The 25,025-nt window shown below is 41.3% G+C and overlaps 2 protein-coding genes across 7 annotated transcripts in view; both read left to right on the top strand.

Annotated features, from left to right (window-relative positions):
- nav1b (neuron navigator 1b) overlaps window positions 1-7,485 on the top strand; it is a 76,232-nt gene extending 68,747 nt beyond the window's left edge. For all 4 annotated transcript variants that reach the window (XM_084349821.1, XM_084349822.1, XM_084349824.1 and 1 more), the window contains 7 exons: window positions 1,452-1,687; window positions 1,797-1,951; window positions 2,045-2,116; window positions 3,110-3,306; window positions 3,473-3,591; window positions 3,733-3,930; window positions 4,032-7,485. In XM_084349821.1, coding sequence (XP_084205947.1) covers window positions 1,452-1,687; window positions 1,797-1,951; window positions 2,045-2,116; window positions 3,110-3,306; window positions 3,473-3,591; window positions 3,733-3,930; window positions 4,032-4,115 — 1,061 coding nt within the window. In that variant the 3' untranslated portion in view covers window positions 4,116-7,485. The remainder of the gene's footprint in view (window positions 1-1,451; window positions 1,688-1,796; window positions 1,952-2,044; window positions 2,117-3,109; window positions 3,307-3,472; window positions 3,592-3,732; window positions 3,931-4,031) is intronic.
- Window positions 7,486-8,613: 1,128 nt separating this feature from the next.
- On the top strand, window positions 8,614-20,683 carry mybphb (myosin binding protein Hb). 3 transcript variants are annotated; one of them, XM_084347810.1, is made up of 14 exons: window positions 8,614-8,944; window positions 10,878-10,943; window positions 11,148-11,213; window positions 11,408-11,542; window positions 12,539-12,706; window positions 15,354-15,442; window positions 15,533-15,728; window positions 17,005-17,144; window positions 17,296-17,455; window positions 17,906-18,042; window positions 19,204-19,390; window positions 19,510-19,563; window positions 20,192-20,223; window positions 20,306-20,683. In XM_084347810.1, exons 1-12 carry the CDS (start codon window positions 8,668-8,670, stop codon window positions 19,539-19,541), a joined length of 1,653 nt encoding a protein of 550 aa, XP_084203936.1. In that variant the 5' UTR covers window positions 8,614-8,667; the 3' UTR covers window positions 19,542-19,563; window positions 20,192-20,223; window positions 20,306-20,683. The 3 variants fall into 3 exon arrangements, with proteins under 3 accessions (XP_084203936.1, XP_084203937.1, XP_084203938.1); XM_084347811.1 differs by lacking the exon at window positions 10,878-10,943; XM_084347812.1 differs by lacking the exons at window positions 10,878-10,943; window positions 11,148-11,213.
- Window positions 20,684-25,025: the final 4,342 nt, after the last annotated feature.

Genomic DNA, 25,025 nt, shown 5'->3' with positions numbered 1-25,025 from the left:
CCAATTCATTATTTTGTAAAAATCTATACAAATCCAGAGCAGCTTTTTACCTCCAGCCAAGAAGAATTTGGGCTAATGAGATAAACTTTAGTTATGCAAGTACTCCGAGGTTGCATTTCTGCAAAACTGAGCCTTTTGGACTCAGTTCAGCTTCTATTTTCAATGTCATCCCTTCAATTCGGAAACCACGAACACAGATAGTGTCAGCGCACAGATATTGATGGATCAGATGTCAATCACATCTTTAGCTCCGGCCGTGTTGCGAAGTGTTTATCTGAGATGATCCAAGTCTGACTAAGTGCAAATCCTCGTGTCTGTCTGCTTGTCATAGCAACACTTTCAGACCTGCCTGTCTTTATTACCATTTTATACAGTGTTGCCTTTTTTGCTTTACAACTTGTTTACGTGTGATAAGCACTCAGTTACATTGACCGGTGAGCTGACCTCAGTATTGACTAAAACATAAACTCAGATGACCCAGTGGCAGCAGATGAACTCATCAGTACATTATTTCGTCACAGTTTTAGATCTATACATATGCATTTTATATATTTACTACTATAATAGATGTTTGTGACTTAAATACATTTTTATTTTTTACATTTTTCTTCATTTGGTTATAATATAAAATATTTCAATATACAGTAGGTTTACAGTTCCCTTTACAAGGGGTTACAGTATTGATAGGTTCTATATATTCAAACAATTCAACATAAAAATGAGTATTAAAATATATCAAAACAAATTATGACAACACTGAAAATAACCAGTATAAATAAACAAACATACCAAAATAAAACTAGTCCAATAAAATATCCAAATTATTTATAAAAGCCTTACACAGACTTGCTGTAACGGCAGTGTTTTGTTTGCGAGTGGCACATGTGTTTAGTCCATCAGTGATTCTAAACCAGAGCTTTGACGAGAGGCGAGGCTCTGGCCCGGTAGTCGACCCCTCTGCACCTTTAGCATGCAGGAATGTAAGGAGCGAAGTGCTAAGAGAGCTGGGAAAGCAGCGGCGGCCCAGACGGGACTCTGGGTAACATGATCCCAGCGCTGCCAGGCCCAGCTGGTGGAGCAGGCTCAGACACATGGGCCCCATAGATGTGAGGGAGGAACATTAGACTCCTGCAGGCTGGTGGGGGTCGTCAGACTACCTACTCTTGATGCGAAGTTATTTTAAGAGCAAAATTCTTGAGCTCCATGTTGCTTATAAAGGACATTTGAGGTGATATTAATTTGTTTTCACAACATCGCCTTACTCAGGCTCTTCCTGTTTGTAATGTATATTCATTTTGGTAAAGTTATCAACAGAATTCTTAACGAGCACTTAGATATCAAGTACTGCAGTTACCACCAATTTAAATCTGTGCTGGGTGATTAGCAGCCAGTCATCAGCTGCATTGTTTATGACATCACAGTTCGTTCTCGCTATTCCTCACTATGTTCAGGTTTGAAGGAGAAGTGTGTGGACAGCCTGGTATTCGAAACACTCATTCCCAAACCCATGATGCAACACTACATCAGTCTGCTACTCAAACACCGCCGTCTCATCCTGTCCGGCCCCAGCGGGACGGGTAAGAGCTACCTCGCCTCCCGGCTAGCCGAGTACCTGGTGGACCGCAGCGCCCGCGAAGTCACAGATGGCATCGTGGTCACTTTCAACATGCACCGCCAGTCATGCAAGGTGACAGAAACTGACACGCCGCATGAATCTGTGCAGCAGCAGATTATTCGATGTGTCATGTTGTCGGCTCAACCATGTCTGTCTCTCTTTTTTCCCGTTCTTTCCTCAGGATCTGCAGCTTTATCTCTCCAACCTGGCCAATCAGATCGACCGGGAAACCAACACGTCAGACATACAGCTGGTAGTTATTCTGGATGATATTCACGACCCCGCTTCCATCAGCGAGCTTGTCAACGGCGCTCTCACCTGCAAATATCACAAATGGTAAGTTGCGCAGATGCAGCCTGAAACTATCTACGAGAGTATTTATGGAACCGTTCAATGTAACCTAAACTGTGATGCTGTTCCTGCCCTCAGCCCTTACATCATCGGGACGAGCAATCAGACGGTGAAGATGATATCGAACCACGGCCTCCATCTCAGCTTCAGGTTGGTTAAAGGAACAGTTGTGGGAGTGTTTTCCTCTCCTGCAGTATCGTATTTGTTCTGATTACACTGAGGTTAGATTTCGAAGCTCACTGTGGAGTAAACAAGTCGATTCAAGAAAACCATCTTAAAGCAGATCAATAGTAAAGTGTGAGTTAATATATTTATATGTATTCTGATACAGTGTGATTCAATACAGTTTGATTTAACTCGGGGCCATAACAGTTTATGTAAGTTTTAATAAGAGTTGACTTTGTTATGGTCGAGACTGAGTGGCCCAAAAACAATAATAATAAATACCTGCAAGATTACATATTTGAAATCTCTCTGCAGTATCACGTCTGTAAGTGACAGCTGTGACTCACTTTTGTTGCTTTTAGTCCGCAGTTTGATAGTCCGACTCACCGGATGTAGACTGGGTGTGAGCCTGCCTTATTCAGTCAGTGTTCTCCTCCTCTTGCACTACCTCAAGCTACTGTCTTCAAAGTCCCCATCACCACATGAAACAACAACCTTTGAGCTAACAGCCTACATGCTGAAAATGACAAGTTACCCCAACCTTGTTGCTCACAGTACAAACAAGCCAGAAGTGCTTAGCTTTCCTTTTGCAGGGATTTGGCCATTTTAACACTATTTTGCAGGGCCATCATGCTGCATCCTGGGTTTAGCACCACCCAAAAAACTGTCAAGGTACAATATTGTGATAAATAAAACCTATTATGACAGATTACAATCGCAGAACTGTACTTTTTAAACGTTTGGGTTGAATGATACCGTCACAATGATGAAGGAAGAGGATACATCCATGTGAAATGGAACAAGACTGAAATAAAAATGGATTTTGTTTGTTTTAATTGAGTTTCCACATCTCAATCCAGGCTCTAATGTTGATGTGGATAAAATGGTCAATGGCGTAGCTAACAAACTAGCCCACTCATGTACGTACGTGTTGGTTTGTATTTTAATGACTTTTTGCATGTGCTTTCTTCATCTTAGGATGGTGACCTTCTCCAACAATGTGGAGCCAGCCAACGGCTTCCTCGTGCGCTACTTGCACAGGAAGATGATGGAGTCAGAGGATGAGAAAAATTTGACCAACGAGGACCTGATCAGGGTGTTGGACTGGGTGCCCAAACTGTGGTATCATCTGCACGCCTTCCTGGAGAAGCACAGCACGTCGGATTTCCTCATTGGTATGAAACACACTCTCATCAGGACAGGGCGTGATGACTTCAGGCCTGAAGAAAGTTGTATTTTCATTTTGTCTGGATGCTGACATCTTTATTTGTGCAGAAGAAAGTTTTTCTTCCTCAGTGTGTGTCCTTTGATGTTCTTCTTTCCCCTCTCTCGTCTCCTCAGGCCCCTGCTTTTTCTTATCCTGTCCCGTCACAGTGGATGAGTTTCGATCCTGGTTCATCGACCTTTGGAATCACTCTATTATCCCTTACCTGCAGGAGGGGGCCAAGGACGGCATCAAGGTGAGAAACAGAGCCAACGAATCCAGGAAATGATCCCCAGCTAGCATTACATTTCTTCCCTACTAAGTGTTAAGTGGCTTCCCTTACACAGGAAATGTTGCACTCTAATTTTACTGTAACCGCTATGTGGTGACGCTTCAGGTCCACGGTCAGAAGGCGGTATGGGAGGACCCAGTGGAGTGGGTGAGGGGCACGCTGCCTTGGCCGTCTGCCCAGCAGGACCAGGCAAAGCTGTTCCACCTGCCTCCGCCCAGCATCGGCTCCAGCAGCCCGGGTCAGTCCCTCGAGGAGAGGCCTCACAAGGAGACTCCTCCCAGCTCCATGGAATCTGATCCACTGGTAAAAAGAGAGCACTTTCTTTTGATTTTTGTTTAATGCTTCAAACTTGAATGGATGTTTTAGGATTACTGATTACTGACTCTCTTCTTCTTTGTTTTTAGATGGCAATGCTTTTGAAACTCCAGGAGGCTGCCAATTACATTGAATCCCCAGACAAAGAAGATCCGAGCCTGCCTAAACTTTGAAGACAAAGTTTGCACCTGACACTTAGCACTTCAGTTTTTTATTTTTGTGTCCACTGTGATGACGCAGTGCACATTCAGGAACAAACTGACCCTCAGAAATGGTTGTAGGGTGATTTAACCCGTCATTCCCGCAGTAGGTTAAAAGTGTTACTGGGTATTTATTACAAGTCATTTTAATACGCACAGTATGTTCAAAAAGACTGTTCACAAGTATTAACTGAAAATCTCTATTCTCTGACTTCACTATATGTTCGACTGGATACATTCACTTCAGTTCACATCCCTTTACCCCCTCATTAGCCCTCAGTATTGGTAGATTGGTGCTAATAGATCCCTATGAAACTCATCGTCTCAGCACTTAGACTTCAGGTGATAACTGCAACAGCATACGCAGGCCATCCTGTTCTGTGCCCAGGTGCATCATGGGATATAGAGAGCTATTCTCAATTATGGTGACTATTTTTTTAATTATTTTTTTTTTCCCCTGGAAAAGAGTATGACAGCATGACAGATGCTACTGTTTATCGCAAAGTTCTTCAGAACATATCTACTGTATAAGTCTTTGAAGGCTAAATCTTATACATATGCAATCCTGAACTTTACAAACCCGAGCAGGTGAAACAAATCAAATGCCTTAAAGGACAAAGACGTCAATGTCACTTCAACTTCAGCAGAGTAAACTGGTGCTTTCATCCACGTCACCCCTGCAAAGATGGTCAGAGATAAGATATCTTGTTCCAACTCTACATATTGTTTTCAGTTAATCAACTTTTTTTATTGCAGGATAACACGTTTTCACATATTTTTACATCTTCTTTATCAGTTTTATGGCTTTTAAGTTGGAAAATTTTAACTTGCTGTCATACTCTTTTGCATAAATCTAAACTTATTTATTATCAGTGATGTATGTTCATCACTTTGTCGCTGCAGACTGACCATATTTTCCAAGCACTTAATTTAGTTTTACGAGCAGCTTTACGTAAAACAAGCAGTCACCAATGTTGCCATATATATCAGGTGTTAGATACACAGGGATAATATAACATAACAGAACACCCTCTGATTAAACAGATTGAGCTATTGAATCCAATTCAGATTTTTTTTTCTAGAACATTTATCTAAAGAAATATTCATTTTCCTTCAAATCTTTCCCCCCATATTCAGAGTACTTATTGTATATATTCTGTACATACAATCAGGCTACATCGCAGTTACTTTATCTATATTAGTTGGTGCATATATCTAATATACTGAACCAAATACTGTTCTTTAACCACGCATATTGACTGTCAACTTTAGGGGTTTAAGTTCAACTATGAATGTATAGAAATCACTTATGAAATGACCATTTTAACAGTATCGATCATCTAGTAGGTGCTTTTAAAGGACGCCTTATCGCAAATTTCCACGGCAAAACACTTCTAACAACGGCTGAGCAGAGTGACGTTAAAGCTACCTATGCCCATTTCATTTGCAGCAGTTCATGCACTTCACGAACCGAATTAAAAAGCCTCATTCTCAATGTCACTCGTGCTTATAATCATCATTTAGGTGCGTACGGTGCTCTTTAACAATGTCCCGAACTGTTTTGGTGTCGAGTAAAGATCATGTAGACTTTCAGGGTAGGTTAGCGAAGAGTGTTGTGCCGTCAAACGCTAATAAAAGAAACGTGAACTAGATCTGGAAGATAATTTCTGATATTTTTTAGGATGTGTTGTTGAAGAAGTGTTGAAGACATTACCTAGACAGTGAAGTCATGTGAGACATTGTATGGTGTGTGCGCCCATCTTGATGTTGTATTATTCATATTTGGGTACATGACTCGGTGATGAACTGTTTATGGAGGATAGTTGTTGCAAAGCAAAAGTTTAAAAAAAAAGCAAAAAGTTTTAAACACTTTTTATGGTACTTTGTGTAGGTTTTTGTAAAGAAGCCCAAATGGAGAAAAGGACATAAATCACACGTTCATCTCAAGCTGTGTCATTGTTCAGGTGCTCGGACTGAAACATCACATGTACATAAATCCTGTAAATGAATGTCAGACCACTTTTATGACAGCTTGATAAGAAAGTTTAACATTTTAAAATCGCGTATGAGCTGCTTATCGCTTCGTTTGCATAAGGCTGATAACTTCAAGCTAATCCGCAGCTCTGATTGGTCACCTGTAAACAGAAAAAATGAATGAATTGAAGACGTCAAAGAGCAAAAAAGATGCCAAACGGTGACAGTGGCACCAACACTGGTCACATGCTGATTGAGAATAATCTTAGTTATTGTACATATTTCAGGTATTAGACAGTATTACAGTACCGACCCCACCCTGGTCCGTCTCTGCAGGTTAACAAAAGCCATCAGCTCGAGCTTCTCATCTCATTCACTGGTTGTTGTGCCTGTTGCTCTGTAGTAGCTGTGATTTGTGTTTGCTTACTCGTGTATCAGGACTATGCAGCAACTTCTACTGGTGTTGGCAATCGGCAAATGTCTGAACGTCACAAGCAAACTCGACGTGTTTTCATCTGGTCTGTCCTTCTTGAGTTCTTAATTTGGACCAAATAGCATCACGAGATAAAAAGTGGAAGCTTGTTTTTGGTCGGTGTTGCTGAGCCTTAAAGAGAGGAGGATTCGGATTGAGAACAGGGTTCATTGATGTAGTTCAACAAATGAAGATGTTTCGTGTGTTTTGTCCTTATGAATGGCAACGAAAGTATCCTAACTGGATTGTACTTGGTCAATTGACGATAAACAAACCAAAAAAAATGATTAAAGATTCAATTATGAGTTTTGAATATTTGGTAAGAATCAGCACTTGACTGTTTGCAAAGTAGAATTGAACCAGATTAAGAGATGAATCTGATATCTTGGGCCAATACAGGTTGCTGAATAGTCATATTTTTGCAAAGCTTGTTGTGGACTAAACTAAGATTTAAAAAAAAAAAAGATGTTATGCGGTATCTAATGTCACTGACGTGCAAATGTTAAGGGTTTCTAAGTGTTGTAAATGCATGTAAACTTGCTGTGTGATGAGAAAAACATTAATGTATTGTTTAGGAAAATCATTCCAGATAATGTTTTCCTTTTTAATACTCAAGATATTTGATATTTCTTTTTCTTTTTTTTCTAAAGAATCCTTTGTAAAACTTAATTTCTCTATTTTGTACAGGGCATCATTGTAAAGATTGTAAATAGGTCAGCATTCTGGATGCGGCAACAATCATTGAGGAGAGGGAAAGAGAAGCATCTTTGAGAGAGAGAGAGAGAGAAAAGTATATTTCTTCAGAGTTGGGTCCAAGACATGGATAAGGCATGTTTCTGAAGGCTTTCATCCACCTATCACTGGTTGTTGGAATCAATAAAATACATGTTATATTTATTCTGTTGCCTTCTTGTGTGTCAATTTGACCTGTTGATTGAAACTATAAGAATAATGCAGTAACACATTTGCTTTAAAGGGAAACATGACAGGTTAAACACTCCACCAGGGATGTTTGGTAATGATGTTTTCATCCGTGTACATCTGTTTGTTGGTTTGTCAGCAGGATCACACAAAAACTACTAAACAAATTTTAACGAAACTTCTGTAAATGTCATATTAATAACAATTTTGTCCTTTAAAGCACTATGTAGTTTTGGAGAAGAAATTCAAACTGATTTTTAACATTTACAATATTAATGAGGTAATAATACAAAGTTAGAAATATTTATTTGTTTACATATCTGAATAAACAAGCTGTTCTCAGAGGAAAATCAGGTCCCCAGAACACTTTCTGAAGCTAGAAAGGTGGCAGGGTCCGCCACATTTAAACAAAGTAAAACAGTATGATGTCCTTTAAGGTTAGTTTGTTTATTCAGTTTATGAAAAAGAGAGTTGGTTTATTTAGTTTGTTATGGCATTAAAAAAATCAGTCAACAGCCGTGTTGACATTTAATGTCTACGTGTTGTGTTGCAGAGATATTTACTGAAGCTAGCATGCTAACCAGGTAGCTCCGGCCTGTCCCGGCCCAAAGCTCCTGTGTTTGCAGCGTAAACACTAACAGTCTCCCAGACTAAACTAAACTAGCTGCACAGCTAACTGAGCTAAGTGGCTAACGCAGCTGGGGGAAATAGCAGTTAGCGGTTACTATGGTGATATGCAGCCACCAGCCAATTCTTACATATTGCACCTTTAAGTTATAATGAAAGCCCAATAGGAACTTATAAAGAATAAATCGCACTATAAAGTTATTTCTGTTAAAAATGAAGCATTATTTCATGATGATGAACATTTTGTCACCAAATTGGCAAACTACAGTCTTAAAAGTTTGTATTTCATGTAAGTAGGCCATCATATATTTAATGGAACATTTAATGATGCTCAGTTTGTGTTGATGAGTGAGACTAACAGACATGGTGGTCTGAGTCATGTTGCCCAGTATCCATTACATGTAATTCATTAGGGGGGCGGTGCTTGAACCTGCTCAGCTCTATATAAGCCAGCCTCCTCCGCAGGATCAACGGCATTGGATCCAGTTTTTCAGGACTTTACTTTGTTGGGAATTAGCTGCAACCTTCATCATGCCGTCCAAGCCTGCCCCGATCAAGAAGGCGGCTAAGAAAGAACCAGCCAAGAAGGAGGAGGAGAAGGCTCCGGAACCCGCTCCCGCTCCAGAGCCGGCACCCGAGCCCGCGCCTGCTGAGGCCGCCCCTGCTGAAGCCGCCCCGGCTGAAGCTGCCCCGGCTGAAGCCCCCGCTGAGGGCGAGGCTGCACCTGCTGAGGCGGCTCCTGCCGAGGGAGAGGCCGCTGCCCCGCCAGCTGAGGAGCCCAAGCCCCCCACCCCTCCACCCGCAGATGGTAATGCGAGCCACGAGTCACCGTCCTCTTTTTACACAGCCTAACTCATTTTTATCTCTCAGTGGATGAGCCGTGGATTAGTTGTTTAACCTTTTAATTGAAGCCAAAGTAGTCTCCAGCTCCTGGTAAGCGCGCGGTAACCTTTACGCAGATGCGCTTTTACGCGCTCCGTGTGGAGGTGCCGCGGGTCAGGTAGGGAAATGTGACGGGATAACAGAAACTGCATGGTAGCTGCATAAACCGCCTGCTCGGACTCTTTCTGACTACCTCCTTCTGATAGGTAGTGAAAGTCATTCTCCTTCAGGGACGCTGTGTGATGTTAACTTGTCAAGTTGCTGCTAATATGCGCTTTTATACATGAGTGCCAGCTCCATACTGAGGCCTAAAGAGAAAACATTCACCGAACTGAACATCTAAATAAGTTGGCTACCTGACAAGCTCAGCTGGCACCCACACTGGAGACAGTAGTTTGCAGTGTTCTCCTTGTATAACGCATATTTAACAACAACTGTATCAACAGCTATTTCTAAGATTAACATAATCCTCAGTGCACATTGATTCAACCAGTCTTAATATCCACATCAGCTGCTCCCACTGATGAAGCTGCTCCTGCTGCTGTTGCTGCAGAACAGCCAGTGCCGCCTCCTCCTCACTCACCAATTTCTGCTGATTTTAACTTTTCTTCTCTTCTCTATTTTAGTAGCTTTAACCTCTCTCGTAACATTTTGAAAACGTCACGAGAACATTTTCAAAATGTTATGCATTTTCCTCTAACCTCGTACGTCAGCTGCCGCTCCCGCTACAGAAGAAGCTCCGGCCGCTGCAGCTGAGGCCCCTGCTGATGGTAACGCCGGCTATCAGTGGATTAACGCAGATCTTGTTTTAAGTTTCATTAAAACTTGAACCTCCTACAGTAAAGCTAACTGCACTAATACCTGCTGCTTATATATTCTAACCTCTACTATCAGCTGCTGCCCCTGCTACAGAAGAAACGCCAGCGGCTGCAGCTGAGGCCCCTGCTGATGGTAAAACTATCGCTGGATTAACACAGATCTAGTTTAAGTTTCATTGAAACTAGAACCTCCTATAGTCAAGCTTCCTTCACTAATATCTTCTAACCTCTAATATCAGCTGCTGCTCCTGCTACAGAAGAAACGCCAGCGGCTGCAGCTGAGGCCCCTGCTGATGGTAAAACTATCAGTGGTTTAACACATATCTTACATAACTATTATGAAAACTAAACGTCCCGCAGTACAGCTTACTTCACTAACGTCTAATGCATATATCTTCTAACCTCTAATATCAGCTGCTGCCCCTGCGACAGAAGAAACGCCGGCCGCTGCAGCTGAGGCCCCTGCTGATGGTAAAACTATCAGTGGTTTAACACATATCTTATAGAAGTAACCTATAAATAAAAAACTTTACCCTCCTCCAGCAAAGCTCACTGCACTAATATCTTCTAACCTCTAATATCAGCTGCCGCTCCTGCTGCAGAAGAGACGCCAGCTGCTCCTGCTGAAGCCCCCGCTGATGGTAAAAATAAGGAATAATAGACGTCTCACATAAGTTATTAAAAACCTTAACCGTCCACCAGCTACAGCAAAGCTAACTGCACTAATATCTTTAGCTTAATATCTTCTAACATCTAACGCTGATATCTTCCAACCTCTAACATCAGCTGCCGCTCCCGAAGAAGCACCAGCTGCTCCCGCTGAGGCCTCTGCTGATGGTAAAAAAAAAGTCACATGAGCCACAAAAGATGTATAAAATATATTTCTATATGAAATCCTCAACCTCTTGCGCTAAAGCTAACGACACTAACTGACTTCTGCGCACCTCTGAACACATTCTGCAGCCTCAACACATAACTTCATCAAATGTTCGAACAATTGCTTCCATGCACTAATTATTAATATCTAACATTTAATAATAGCTGCTGCCGCTCCAGCTGCAGACGAAGCTGCTCCCGCTGCTGACTCCGAAGCACCGGCCACCGATGGTAAACCGCCCTGCAGAAACAGAGCATGTTCACTCCTCTCTCTTTTTTTAATATCTGAGATGATGGTGTCATCTGAGACAAATTTCAGTGTTAGGCCTCCCACTAAGGGAGACAGAGAGATGAGAGGCACATAACTGCATTTTATTTGATCGCTCTGCTCATCACATGCTGCCAATAATAATGCAAATGCCTATCTAACATCAGCTGAAGCTGCTGAAGCTGCGCCAGAAGAGCCTAAAGCGCCCACACCTCCACCACCTCCACCCAAAGGTAACCCACGATTCAGAGAGACATCTCAAGAGTGATATGATTCCACTGTCATCACTTGTTCTTTGTATTTGACAGTTAAAGTAAAGGGCTGCGTCATCACGTCTAAAGACCCTCAGCTTTGCATCCATTTCTGATTTGAACTCCTTTGTGCATGTGTGAGATGTAGACTTGATTGTTTCGCTTGGTTCCTGCAGAGCCCACAAGCGCTCCACTGGATCTGTTCATTGAAGACAAGAACGACACTTCAGTTTCTATCATCTGGAGCCAGCCAGAGGTCGTCGGACACACTGGTCTGGATGGATACACCATTGAAGTCGCAAAGGACGGAAGTAAGTCCCGCACTGCTTCTGACCAGGTGCACCCAATACTGGCATGTTGCACGACAGGGGTCAGATTATTAATACACCCTGACAAAAAAGGTGTCAGCTGACCCTTTAAATCACTTTGAAAGCTTTTATTTCAGCAGCTGATTCGAGGCTTTACATCAGCATCGTTATATCTCTAATATCTATAATTAATTCTATAATGTTTAAAGGCCTTTTAAAGACACTGAGGAACCTGTTAAATTGCCGTTTTAATGTGGGTCAGCCATATCGCTTGCAGCTGTTCCTGAAGTGTCACTCGCAGAGTTATATCATGTGCTTCTTAACTTCTCCCTACAAGGAAAGAGGCATTTAAGGAGCTGCGGAGGTCTTGCTGGAGGTCCTGCTTTTAGACTTACAGCCCTAAGCTAATATCAGCGGCAGTTCAATGCAGGCTTGATTTAGCAGACACTGACGCTGATTTCCCGCAGAGCAGCAATTTCATATCGCATGCAAGAAATTTGTGTCGAACATAATCACTTTCTGCACAGCGAGCAGCACTTTAATGTGTTGATTCTGCATGAATTAGGTCTGTTCCTGCTGTCAGCGTGCTTTATAATCACAGTCTCAAAGGTGCGCTGTGTAGTTTTAGGTAATACATTTACAATCAGCAGAGAAAGATTTTTTTATGGCTGAACAAACTAAATAAACAAACTCTTCATTTTCATGACTGAATAAACAAACTGACCTTAAAGGACAACATCATACTGTTTTACTTTGTTTATATGTGGCGGACCCTGCCACCTTTTTAGCTTCAAACAGTGTTCTGGGGACCATCAATATTTAACAATATGTAAGTGTGTATTATTACCTCATTAATATTGTAAATATTAAAATTCTGAGTTTGAATTTCTACTCCAAAAACTACGCAGTGCCCCTTTAATATTCCTGTAATGTCAAGATAAACAACAGGTTTTTTTGAATCGTCAGTCTCTCTTCATGTTGTATAATCTCCCCTCTCAGCTGACGACTGGAAAGCCGTCAACGAGGAACTGCAGAAGTCCTGCCGCTACGTCATCAAGAACCAGACCACCGGCGACCGTCTGAAGATCCGCGTGGTGGCCGTGAACGCCGGAGGCCGCAGCCCCCCAGTCGCCCTCCCCGAGGCTGTGCTGGTGAAGGAGGTCGCTGGTGAGAAGTCACAGAATTTAATTTAACATATTTAATTAAGGAATGATTTACCCATTTTATCATAAAAAATCACAAAGAAATGTCAGATAAGATCAACTTTATAGATCGCGCACATGTTAATTAAAGTGTCACAGCAGCAATATGGGGGACAGGACCAGAATTCAGATGGGCTTCCTTAATTCTTATGATCTATTAGATATTCTTCTGTGTTTCTCAGAAAAGTTCACCAAATCTGATGAACTTTATTTTTTCTTACCTCATACAATATAAAGTTATTACTGATCCACTGTGTACGAGATGGAGGGATTGCATCCTTCCATTTCAGTGAGATATTACCAATATGACCATCTGCTGTAAGTTGGAAACCAGTGGAAACAAATGGGTCAGTAACAGTAAACAGGTTAAAAGGAGGGGAGCCATTAAACGCAGACAAATCAGACTGTAAAAGTCATCATTAGGCCATTTTCTCTATTCACTCTTAATGTCAGACACTGAACACATCTCTGTGTTAAATATTAAAATCAAATCAACAGGTTTGATTTTAATGACAGCTGTTTCTTTAAAATTGTTAATGGCTTCATTAGATTGGAACACTTTGTCCTACTTGACACAGGTCTGGCCCGGAGGCATTTATCACTGGAGAGGGGAGTTGTAAAGTGCAGGAGTCAGACAGAAACAGCTCAGCAATGTTTTCCTCTCAGCTGTCCTGTTGGCACATACCTGCAGAGTTAACGGTATAAAACCGAGGTCTTCTCACTCGTTTCCAGTTTGAGGTGAAACGCTGATCCACCCGGCCGCGGTGTGATAATCCCACGCGGTTTAAACGATGCCGTGCACCTCGCAGCGTTAATCGTGGACAGTATATCTTAAGTGATTCGCAGTAAAATGATGATTGGACCCCCGAGGGCTTTAAAAGGAGGGAGCAGCGTTACTTTGGCTCGCTCACAAATCATCGTTATGCGTAATGGAGACCTGAACGGGAGGGCAAGGCAACTTGATCCCAGCTGGACTGGCATTACTTCAATAGCCACGTCCAATGTTGGCCGCCGTGTTCGTCATAGCGGGAGGTCCACATATAGCAAGACTTATGAATGAATGGTTTCCTACAAAGTTGCCACAAAGCTCTGGAAAAATAGCTGGGATGTCACCGCTATTAACACAGATTTTTCTGCCGAGGGGTCGGCGTCACATTGTGATCCCTGCCAGGATGCATGCTGAGGGGGGTGTCAGGGCACTTTTCTGCAAGATCGATGGTGACAAGTGATCTGACTTTGGGGGGAGGAGACGGGGTGGAGGGTAAATTCCACTGTGCTCTGCCTAGAGAGTGGGGGTGGTGGATATGCGTTTAAGATCTCAGGTGTCGTCCCAAATCTCATGACACTTCCAGAGATTCGCTGTTTATTTTGAAGCATGCCACAGACTTTGCAGGGAGAAAGTTCATTAAGCCTGATCCTCTCCGTACGAAGTGATAAGACACTTAACATGTGATACATCTGCTCTAATATACACTGGATTATTTATGTTCCAGTTTATGTTACAAGCCGGTCGCTTGTAGTTTCTGTTTCCTGCCTAATTTATACATAATTTCAATACATTCTGACACGAGTGGGAGTAACTGAAGCCCCCGACCAATGCGTCAAAAGTGATATACTTCAGCATGTCGGCTTTATTTAGAGTCCTGACAAATGTTGCTCTGCTGGACGGAGCAGGTGGCGCCTCTCATCAGATCACTTTTACAAATGAGCCTCAGCAGGGAACTTATGAGGCTTAAGTATCATTTCAAACAGCACGGTGGCTAACTACCCTTATAATCTTTCTTTTTATGATTATTTATGGTCTATTTTATAAACACTGGAAGGAGATAGAGAAGCTTAGAGAAGAGGGACGGGGGTTAAATGCAGCAGGGTGGCCTCTGAGAGGAGATCTAACAGTTATGGATATATTTGTGCACCGAGCAGCCAGGGGGGGATTCACGCCTGTGACATTCTCATACCGAAACTGATTTTGATTCCATACCTACGGATTCGCACCTCTTACTTACTTATTTCATGTGTCAGCTCAACTTAAGTTGTGTTAATAAAGAAGCTGTACGAGCCAGCTTGCACAGAGGACAACAAACTACAATAAACTTTGGAGGAAATTATGTTTAAAGCACGTATACAAATATCAACTATCCTGCTTTCAATAGATTCATCTTCTCATTTTATTTACCTTCATTATAATCTAAACAAAGTCCTATACGTCTCTGTTTTGTTGCTTAAAACACCATGCCGTTAAAAAACCATCAAAATAGAAAGTTTGCACCACATCGCAGAAAGCATTAAGGACTTCCAGTGCTCACTTTTTACAACCACTTAAAGCACAGATGCACCCTGATGGCACCAGTGAAAATTCCCCTGGCTTAAATGGGCTTAGATGAGCTCAGCAGGTTTATCGACTTCCTCGAGATTTGTTGGTCACAAAAGAAAAATAAATATTCTCTTAACATAATACTGACAATCCTTTTCCAGCTGCTTCCTCGCTGGGACTGATCCCCTGTGGAACAAGCAGATAAAACAACTTCAAAAAGGACTATAAAAGATGTATAAATGTTGATTTACTGTAATAGTCATTGATTGTTTTGATTGATTGTTTTTTCTCTCTCTAGATCGTCCTAAGGTCCGCCTGCCCCGTTTCCTCAGGCAGAGATATGTCGCTAACGTTGGAGATAAGATCAACCTGACCATCCCCTTCACAGTAAGTTGAGGATGATTGTATCTTAATAAAACTTCATAACTCCTTAAAAATTCACTCTGATATATTTTATCTTTTCTTTTTGTAACTAAGGGCAAACCCAAACCTGTGGTCAGCTGGACGAAGAACGGTCAGCCCCTGGACACAAAGAGGGTGAACATCCGCAGCACCGATAGAGACAGCATCCTGTTCATCCGTACATCCGAGAGAGACGACTCTGGAGTGTATGAGATGTGCGTGAAGGTGGATGACTTCGAGGACAAGGCTTCACTCATCCTTCAGATCGTTGGTGAGCAAAATATTGAGATTCTGTCAAAAAGACTACATACGATACACAGCGAAGGCCGGTAGCTTGGAACTGCCAGACCAATTCGCAAATGTGACTAAGTCTCAGTTATCAACACCAGCAGACGAGCAACGAAGTGTGTAATGTAACCATAAATATATTATATACCAGGATATCAGTGCACCGCTCAGCCTTGTTTACCATTTTGGCTGGTGGCGACTCGCGGTATTGCAGCAGAAAACTTCAAAAAGCTTTTTCCCCGAAGAGTTCCACTATAAAAGACAAGACACCTGAAAAATAGGTCAGTTACACAGTTTTGATCCATGGAGTTTTGTGAAACCTCCCACGGGCCGAGAAAAGAGATTTAAAATCGGTGATGTTGGGTATGGCCGGCGGGAGAAAGTCTTCACATGTTCAATGGGCTGCAAAGCCAGGAAGTAAACCCTGAAACTAGAAAACTTTTTGGGCGTATGGTGTCAGGCGAGCAGTTCTCATTCGGCTGAATTGGCGCCATCTTTGCGTTCACTTTCTAGTTCTTTTTCAAATGTGTGGACGTAGCGCTAAGCTAGTTAGCATTACAGCAGAACATGCACAGCTCAAAGCACAGGTTAGCTTGTGTTAGCTTGTTCGCTCCCACTGAATCGTAGGTAAGGGAAGCTAGCTAGCTACTACTAAGCTAGCTAGCTAGCACTACACCTTCCAGCATTCCAGTTTCTGTCCATGTTAACCACGGACGCATTTGGCCGAAAGTCACCGGTTAACGTTAACACACTTATTAAATCTGAACATGGGCAGTGAGAAAAGCAATTTAAGAAATCAGTGACACCATCACGGTTTAAAGTCTAAAGCAAGAACTTTTGACAACAAATTCTCATTGATACGATACGGTACGATACGATACAATACGATACGATACGATACGATACGATACGGTACAGTACAATACGATATGATACGATACAAACTTTTAGAATTAGGCCTTGTAGATCGAATATAAATGAAGATTCAACAACAGGATTGTTTATTTCTCAAATCAAATTTGATCGGAACAGATTTTGTTTGACTGCTAAAATGATAATAAGTGACAATTTACTTACTACTAGCCTCCTTCTGTATCTAAAGGCTGTATCTACAGTCAATTATTATACCTGCCTCACATTAGAAAACGGTTTTGATTGGCCTTTTCACAAACCAGGACAGAGGGTAACCTGAAAATTATTTTGATGAGATCAGATTTGAAACAGCTGAAGTAATACTTGAGCTGTCTGGTCGTCCACAGAGCTGCCTGGACCTCCTGCCACCGTCAAGATTGTGGATACCTGGGGCTTCAATGTTGCTCTGGAGTGGACCGCACCCAGCGACAACGGAAACACAGAAATCACAGGTTACACAATCCAGAAGGCCGACAAAAAGACTGGAGTAAGTTGTTTTCACTGTCTCTGTCTGCAAGGCCGTAATTAATTATATATAACGACTAATCAAAGAGGGGTAAATTACGTACAGTAAATCCTGAATCCTCAAAACATCTGTTTATTTGTCATTGCTGTACTGTTATGCTGTGTGTCTACAGGACTGGTTCACTGTGTTGGAGCATTACCATAGACTGAATGCCACCATCTCTGACCTCATCATGGGCAACACCTACAAGTTCAAAGTGTTTTCTGAGAACAAGTGTGGAATCAGCGAGGACGCTACTACTGCAAAGGAGGAGGCCGTCATCCTGAAGACAGGTACCTTTCTCTGAATATCAAATCTTTAATTGTTGTCTCTCCTGTTAACCTTCTTCGCGCTCTTATTCTTATTTTGATCGTTTCTGAACTGATCCTGTATTAAGACTGCTGCTTTCCGCCCGTCAGTTCCCACCCTGGAACGGTGCATGTTACTAAATCATTTATAATCAAAAGTCTGCTTTCAGCAGACTCTTAGATGCTGCTGAAAGCCCAGAAAGCTAGTAAAGCTAGTTGAGCCGAGATTATTCTTCTTTACAGATGTATATTCGACTAATTGCAACACACAATCGCTCAAGACTGCAACAAAGCAACCAACCTTTAGACTGATCAAGGGCAAAAAAGCCAAAAAGAAAATAAGCTCTATAGACTGTATTTACATGGAGTTTATCACCTAAGGTGTATATATAGTAGGAGCTTTATGGTCACGTCTGTTTCTCCTCCATCCTCCAGGTATTGACTACAAGCCTCCTGAGTACCAGGAGCGCGACTTCACCGAGCCACCCAAGTTCACCACCTCTCTGAGCGACAGAGCCACCACCGTCGGCTACAGCACCAAGCTGCTCTGCTCCGTCAGGGGATGCCCAAAAGTACAGTAACTTTTTTTTGTTCGTATGCTCAGCCCTCACATCTTTTTCCACCTAACTAACAGCTTCGGTCTAATTTGCAGCACGAAAAACAAGCACTGGAACTCCATTTGGCTTCCTCAAGCGTACTCACCTCAACTTAGAGATTCAACGTTTGATATTAGTTTGAAGCTTGAATGTATTTTATTGGTTGAAACTGGTTGGTTCAAACCTACATTGGCACGTCATATGTTGTTTCATGATAAATGGGATCAGATTTTACTTTTAAAAATAGAAGGAAATGGATTTTGTTTTTGCTTTTTTTTCGGCATGCATGTACATTGTTAAATACGACCACAGGGATGTGATCTAAACGGGTTAAAAAGACATTTTTTTATTTCATCTCAACGTTAAACAAAACCTGCACATACAGCAGATGATCTTGCAAGTTTGATAACAACGACATGGATCATAGATGCAGTGGGTTTGAGCCACAAAATCTAAAATTTTGAATGCCATTGAAGGTAGGGATGCAGGATGAAAGCTTAGTGGCACGTTTTGGGAGACATGTTGGCTGAATCCTGCAAAGTTACTGATAGTCCTCGCATGTTTGGTATTTTGAAAGGCAGAAGTTTACCAAGTGTTCATTCAGTGTTTGCCTGATTATACCGAAACACCAGTGGTGCTGCAGCTTAAAACTACTTGTCAGCAGCTTGGCTCGGAGCTGAAAATATTCATCTGACCTTGTTAGCCTGCTGTCTGAGCCTCTCAGCTCCTGTTTGGGCTCATAATCCCACCGGATCGCCAACAGGATGGTGGTGTAGATTGTCTTGAAGAGGAGGCTGGAATTGGTATCATTTGCTTTTTGAAGCAGGAGAGGAGGAGAAGTGGCCGTAAGTTTGTCAGGTCAGCAGAAAAGCGGGGGTCGCATGTGTAACATTCCCCTGTGGGGCCACACCATGTCAGGGCCATTAAAACTCCCAAACTGGCCGTGTGCTGTGTGTCCACTTCAATCAAACAGGTTCTTCTCTCGCCAAGTAGCACAAACATAAATAGAAACGCCACTGCTGCTTGTTTATTCGTGAGATTATGGTTGTGTGGCAAGAAGATGGTTTAATATACCGACCGTACTCCTGCAGGAAACCATTAAAAAATCATTTAACTGAATCTGTTTTTATTCTACAGCCCAAGGTTCAGTGGATGAAGAACCAGATGATTATCGGAGATGACCCCAAATACAGGCAGATCTGCGTTCAGGGCATCTGCTCTCTGGAGATCCGTAGGCCTGGTAACTTCGACGGCGGTGTGTACTCCTGCAAAGCCAAGAACGATCACGGAGAGGCAACTGTCAGCTGCAAGCTCGAGGTCAAACGTAAGTTAAAAGAAAAACTCTTTACGATACTAATTGTATCTTAAGTTGTTGCATTTGTTTTGGCAGTGTTTGACCTTTAACCCACTGAGAGCTAATAACTTGTCTTTCTGTTAAAACAGAGCCGGTGGTTGCAGATGCAGACAAGAAATAGGTCAACATTCACATTCTCACAGGTCAGAAATGAAATATACATGTAAACAAAGTCTTACTCTATTATTCTTGCTCTTACTTGTAGTTTAGTTGCACAGCATGTATATTTGTGAAATAAATGCGATGAAAAACAACTAAAATTAAACTGGATGTATTGGATAGGTCGATCTATATGAGTCCTGAGGTGACATCTGCCGTCCCCATGACTAACTTTCCATACATGGCGGTCACTAAACTGGGAAAAGGTGGCCTCTGCCACTGAATGAGTCCAAGAGGTGGCACCCATAAATCAAATCTGTGATGGCTCCTCAGTTAAGAGACTTAATCACATTTCCATGACTCAGCAGTAGCAGCAGCAGCCTCCTTTAGAGCACTGACATACTGTACAGCATTTTATCAGCGTGTTACTCTCTCAATAGTCACACGGTGTAAACATTTTGGAGCTTGAATCTGTGTTATAATGCGTTTTTACACAAAGCTGAATTGCTGGATAAAGCTCACTTAACTCATGATTTAAAAAATACAGATTTCTTTTTTTATGTATGCCTTTATTATGTAATTCTGAGTGGCTGCAGTCGCTACAACTGCAGTACTGACTCCTTTTTAACACCTGTTGTTGTTTTCTGTTCATCTGTTGCAATCCCAAATTAGGAGCAGAAGGAATGAGACCTTCGCAGCACAAGGTGCGTGACACTTTTAGTGTTTCTAAATCTGTCATCCACAATGAAGAATAAAGTTTTTTAACTTATTTCTTTGTCTCTACAGGAAGGTGCTGGATTCCTGGAAGAACATGTATATATGGCTGGTGACCGCACTGCCGAAGGGTTGTTGCCTGTGGCCTCTTGCCGAGTGTTACCCTGTGTTATGATGAACTATTGTTGTCGCTGTAAGCCTTTATCGTTCTCAGCATTGTATTAAGTCCATGAAGTCTGTATCCATGTCCACAATCAGCTTTTTCTCCCCAACGACTCTTGTCTATGGCAACTAAATTATCCCATTTTCCAAACACTGTTACCCCTATTTTATCATCTTGTCAGTCTTTAGGTGCACACCAATACTTTTACAACATGAATTCACTGTTCCTCATAGGACAACTGCATCGAACATCTACCTGTTTATACCAATAAATAATTTTATTTCTGGTCTTGCTTTTCAATACAGTGTGTTTCTTAAATTAAACGCTCCAACAGAGTAGTTTAAAGCTTCTATTGTGTTCAGGAGGTGAAAAAGAAAAAAAGGGGCAATCATGCATCTAGTAAACTTTTTTAAAAATTATTTCATAGTTTAGGTTTATACAGATCTTTCCAAATTAAATTAGCTGCTTAAATACCTGAAAGATTAAGAAATTCGGTATAACTTTATTTTATTGGTCTTTAATTTCTGATATACTTTTTAACAATTTCCAAAAAGTTTCCTTGAAAGAACTATGTCATTTGGCAAAAATCTCAACTGGTACACATCCATTTAATTAAAGCAACATTATGTAGAGATTGGTACTTTGATCTTCTGAGTGACAAGTGATGGGGGGGGGGGGGGGCGGAGTTGCTGAGAGGAGACACCATTCATCCTATTACAAGACACTGAACCATCAACATGATCCTGAAGCTGTTATTTTAAGATTAATTAAGTTACGTAATGTTGCTTTAATTTTTATCAATATGTGGTACTGTATTTCATAAATTTGTTTTTTACTGATTCTACATATCTAAATGAGCTACTGAGCTGGTATCACTTTATTCTATTGGCGTGTCATTTCAGATATACTTCCTAACGATTTCCAAAACGTTTCCTGGAAAGAACTATGTCATTGTGTACACATTTTAGCAAAAATTTCAGTTGTTACACATCTCTGTAATTACATTTTTGAAGGAAATTACAAGCATAAACTTGAAAGTCTGTGGCCAGTGCAGAGCAGATCATCTGAACATGCAAAAGTGTGAAAAAGTGTCTAGAGATGAGCATGTGAAAAAACTTAAAGAATATATACAGCTTCCAGTAAGTTAGTTAAATAAGTGTTGTGATAAGTACAACAAATCTTAAGTAGTTACTAGGTAACAAAGTAGGATTGAATGAGGAACTAAGTGCTACTGTAGTTTAACATTAGTTAATGAATAACTCGTAATGTAATGCTATAGAGTAGGTAATGATTAGTTAATTAAATTAGAAACGAATGAGAAGCTAAAGGTAAATGGCTAATGATTCAGTCCTCAGTAACCACTCAGTGTGATGCACAACTTTACCTGAAGGGCCACAAAACGGGTTAGTAAGCGTTATATAATGATGAAGTAATGAGGGACTACTTAGTAACTACTTAGTGTTAAGTGCCACTCCTTATGAGCACAGAAACAGTAACTAATGTTTAAGTAATTAGTAATGAGTGAGTCGTTACTAGTTCACCACCTGGTTCAGAATTAATAAGGAACCACTGATGAAGAAAGAAACAATTCACCACATTGTCAAGTTGTTCTTTATTCATTACTCATTTCTTAATCTAACTAATGATCAACTAGCTGTTAGTTCCTCATTCGTTACTCATTTGTTCCCTAGTAACTACTCAAAAGTATGTGTCCCTTATTGTTAAGTGCTACCACATGAATATTTACGTGTTGTTAATTAGTACCAATTTTAATATATCTTTTCATAATTAAGTATTACCAAGAATTCAAACTAATACGTATAAAATACTGTGTCAGAAACTCAGCTTTCTGACAGGTCTAACAGGCTCGGCTCACTCAGAAAGCTCCCGTACCTTCAGATTGATTTCATTACTTTCCACTACAGTTTCACTCAGCTGCTGAAGGTATGAAGCCCGGTTGGCTGCAGACCAGTGAGAATCTAGACACAGCAGCACTATTCATTTGGCTCATACAAACCCAAGAGAGCATCACAGTATGCCAGGACTTCCATAATAATAATACCAGTCTATAATACTGATCTTGTAACTATCTGGTCTTGGAGTTACTGGCATAGTGATATGGGGAAGAAGCCAAATATATCCAGGTTACAGAGATGCATGGGTTCACACAGAGGCTGACAAAATTAGCCTCAGTGCTCCATCTCGCTCAGGTTATTTTGGGAACGAGTGGTTCGACCGGCAAAATGTGCTTTTCTGTATCCTCACAAGAAAACAGAAGGCAGTGAACTGGAACAAATGTGACAAGAAACTGGCAAATGTCAACAATTTCTACATTTAAAATGATCAAAAACATTTTATTTCTCTCCCTCATGATCATGTTCAGGTTTTTTAACCATATTTTATTGACAGATTTTGTACATGAGTAATGTTTCCTTGTGGTACTTTGTTTTGTAGATAATAAGGAAGTGTGTTAATAGTGTGCTGCATAATGACTCCTTGAGTGTGGCGTCCTCTAGTGTTATAACTGAGCAACGACATCCACGGGCCTGAAAAAGGGAGAATTGAATGAGCCATTTAATAACACATTCACAAGTTGCTGCCTCCACATCCAAAGAATGAAGAGAGACACGTCAACGATCAAGAAAGATCAACACCAACCCCTTGATTCGCAGTTGCTGCCATTTTTGAGACGCCTACTTGCACAATTTTGCGTCGTGCAGCTTTAACCTGTGGGCTCGGAGCCATAATGGGTCTCAGGCCTACTTCTGCTGGGTCCCTGGATGCTGACATGCTGCAATAGGGTCATGGAGCGAGAGACGTCTAATTTGGGTCCTGCACTGTTAAAAGTTTCAAACCTCCAATGAAAACCATTATTAAATCACTGATGTATAATACAGGTGAGTGCACATATCGAATATATTAAAGTATATGTTTGAAGATCTATAATTCAGTTCAGTTTCTAACAGTAACTTTGACTTTGAGATGAAAAATCATGTGATAACTTTTACCTCTAAAACATCATATTTAAAGGTTACATAATGATATTTTGAACATGAATACAGTCGCAAACATTAGTTGCTATGTAACAATTTACTGGATTACTGATGACTTTAAAAGACATCATGTCCCGTCTATAATCTGATCTCTGTTCTTTGTTTTGGTTGCTGGGCTTGGCGTGTGAGTCCCTCTCTGTCCTCAACATGGTGGCCAGGTAAGAAACGTTCTCATATTATCAATAAAGAATAAGAACACTGTTAAGCGATGACATTTTCATATTTGATCAGCGCTGCTTCGTTTTACAGTTTGATCTGAGTTCGGTAAGCTCCGTTTTAATCCAAAACACAAAATGGCGGCCATCTGGTGTCAAACTTTCTTGTTTTACAGTCAAACAGCGCTAAAATATGGTTCTGGAAACATTTTAAGACTTTAATAGACTATGTGGTCACAGAATCTTGACTCATATTTCATCAGCGCTGCTTAATTTTAAAGCTTGAGCTGAGATACATGTATGTATCTCAGCTCTTTTAGGTTAACTTGAATAGAGATACAATTATTCAATCATGCAGCTCTTCTAGACTTTCCAAATGTTATTTGACTGAATTGCTCAAATTATGACAGTGAAATGAGTCATTTCCCTGGATTGTGACATTCAAAGAAATGTATCCACCGTTTTACAGCCGCTTCTTTCTCATCATATATATAGCTAATGGAAAAAAAGCATTTTTGGGCCCAGATAGTACGTCACGTGATATTGTGATTGCACGGTCTGGCTAGTACAAAGGTTGACTTCAAAGCCTGTCGCTCTGCCTGGGGGCCACTGAGTCGAGGCACCAGAGCACATGGATAAAGTCACACTCTTTGGACTGTCGTGAAAAATCCAACCTGAGGCTTTCACACAGAAATCCACAGTCCAGCAGCATTAAACAACTTCAACACATCATCCACAGGCTTGTATAGACAACCGAGAGAGACGGGGAAGGTCTCATTTCTCACGTCATGTTACAATCTGCTCACAAATGGCCAATAAAGAAGTGATTAATACATTACAAATTGTTACACAGAGCCCCTTTAAGGAAAATTGGACTTTTATCCATGCTAGCAGCTTTTCGCAAAAACTATTGAATTATTCCCATTAAAATTGATTCACCTACCATCTTCATGTTCCCCTCATGAGGAACCCCTCTGGTGACCCACTGACTTTTCATCCAGCGTCACTGTCGGGTTCGGTTACTTTGGTTTATGTGCAAACATACAGTATAATTTACATCAGCCTCAACTGTACTTTGTGTGTAGTCCTAATTAGCAAATGTTAGCGTGTCGACAGACCAAAGTAGCCTACGATGGTGAACATGCTCAACATTATACCTGCGGTACATCAGCATTAGCATTGTTAGCATTGCCACTGTGAGCATACTAGCATGCAGCGTTCCTTCATGGAGCAGCTAGCTGTACTCTTTCAGTTAGTCTAGTTTCACTTTTCCATTTTCATTTTCTGTTTGAGGCTCATTAGCCTCCCGCTTCACCTTTATGAGTCTACACCCACACGGCTGCTTCAGGCACATTTTCCACCTCTAATTTCTATGCTGAATTATCTCCTTGTCGTTGTTTCATCTATTAAGATTCATTGCC

The sequence above is a fragment of the Pagrus pagrus genome (genome assembly GCF_965226575.1).
Source record: "Pagrus pagrus genome assembly, chromosome: 3".
Classification (NCBI taxonomy): domain Eukaryota; kingdom Metazoa; phylum Chordata; class Actinopteri; order Spariformes; family Sparidae; genus Pagrus; species Pagrus pagrus.
This window is presented reverse-complemented; position numbering and strand designations above follow the sequence as displayed.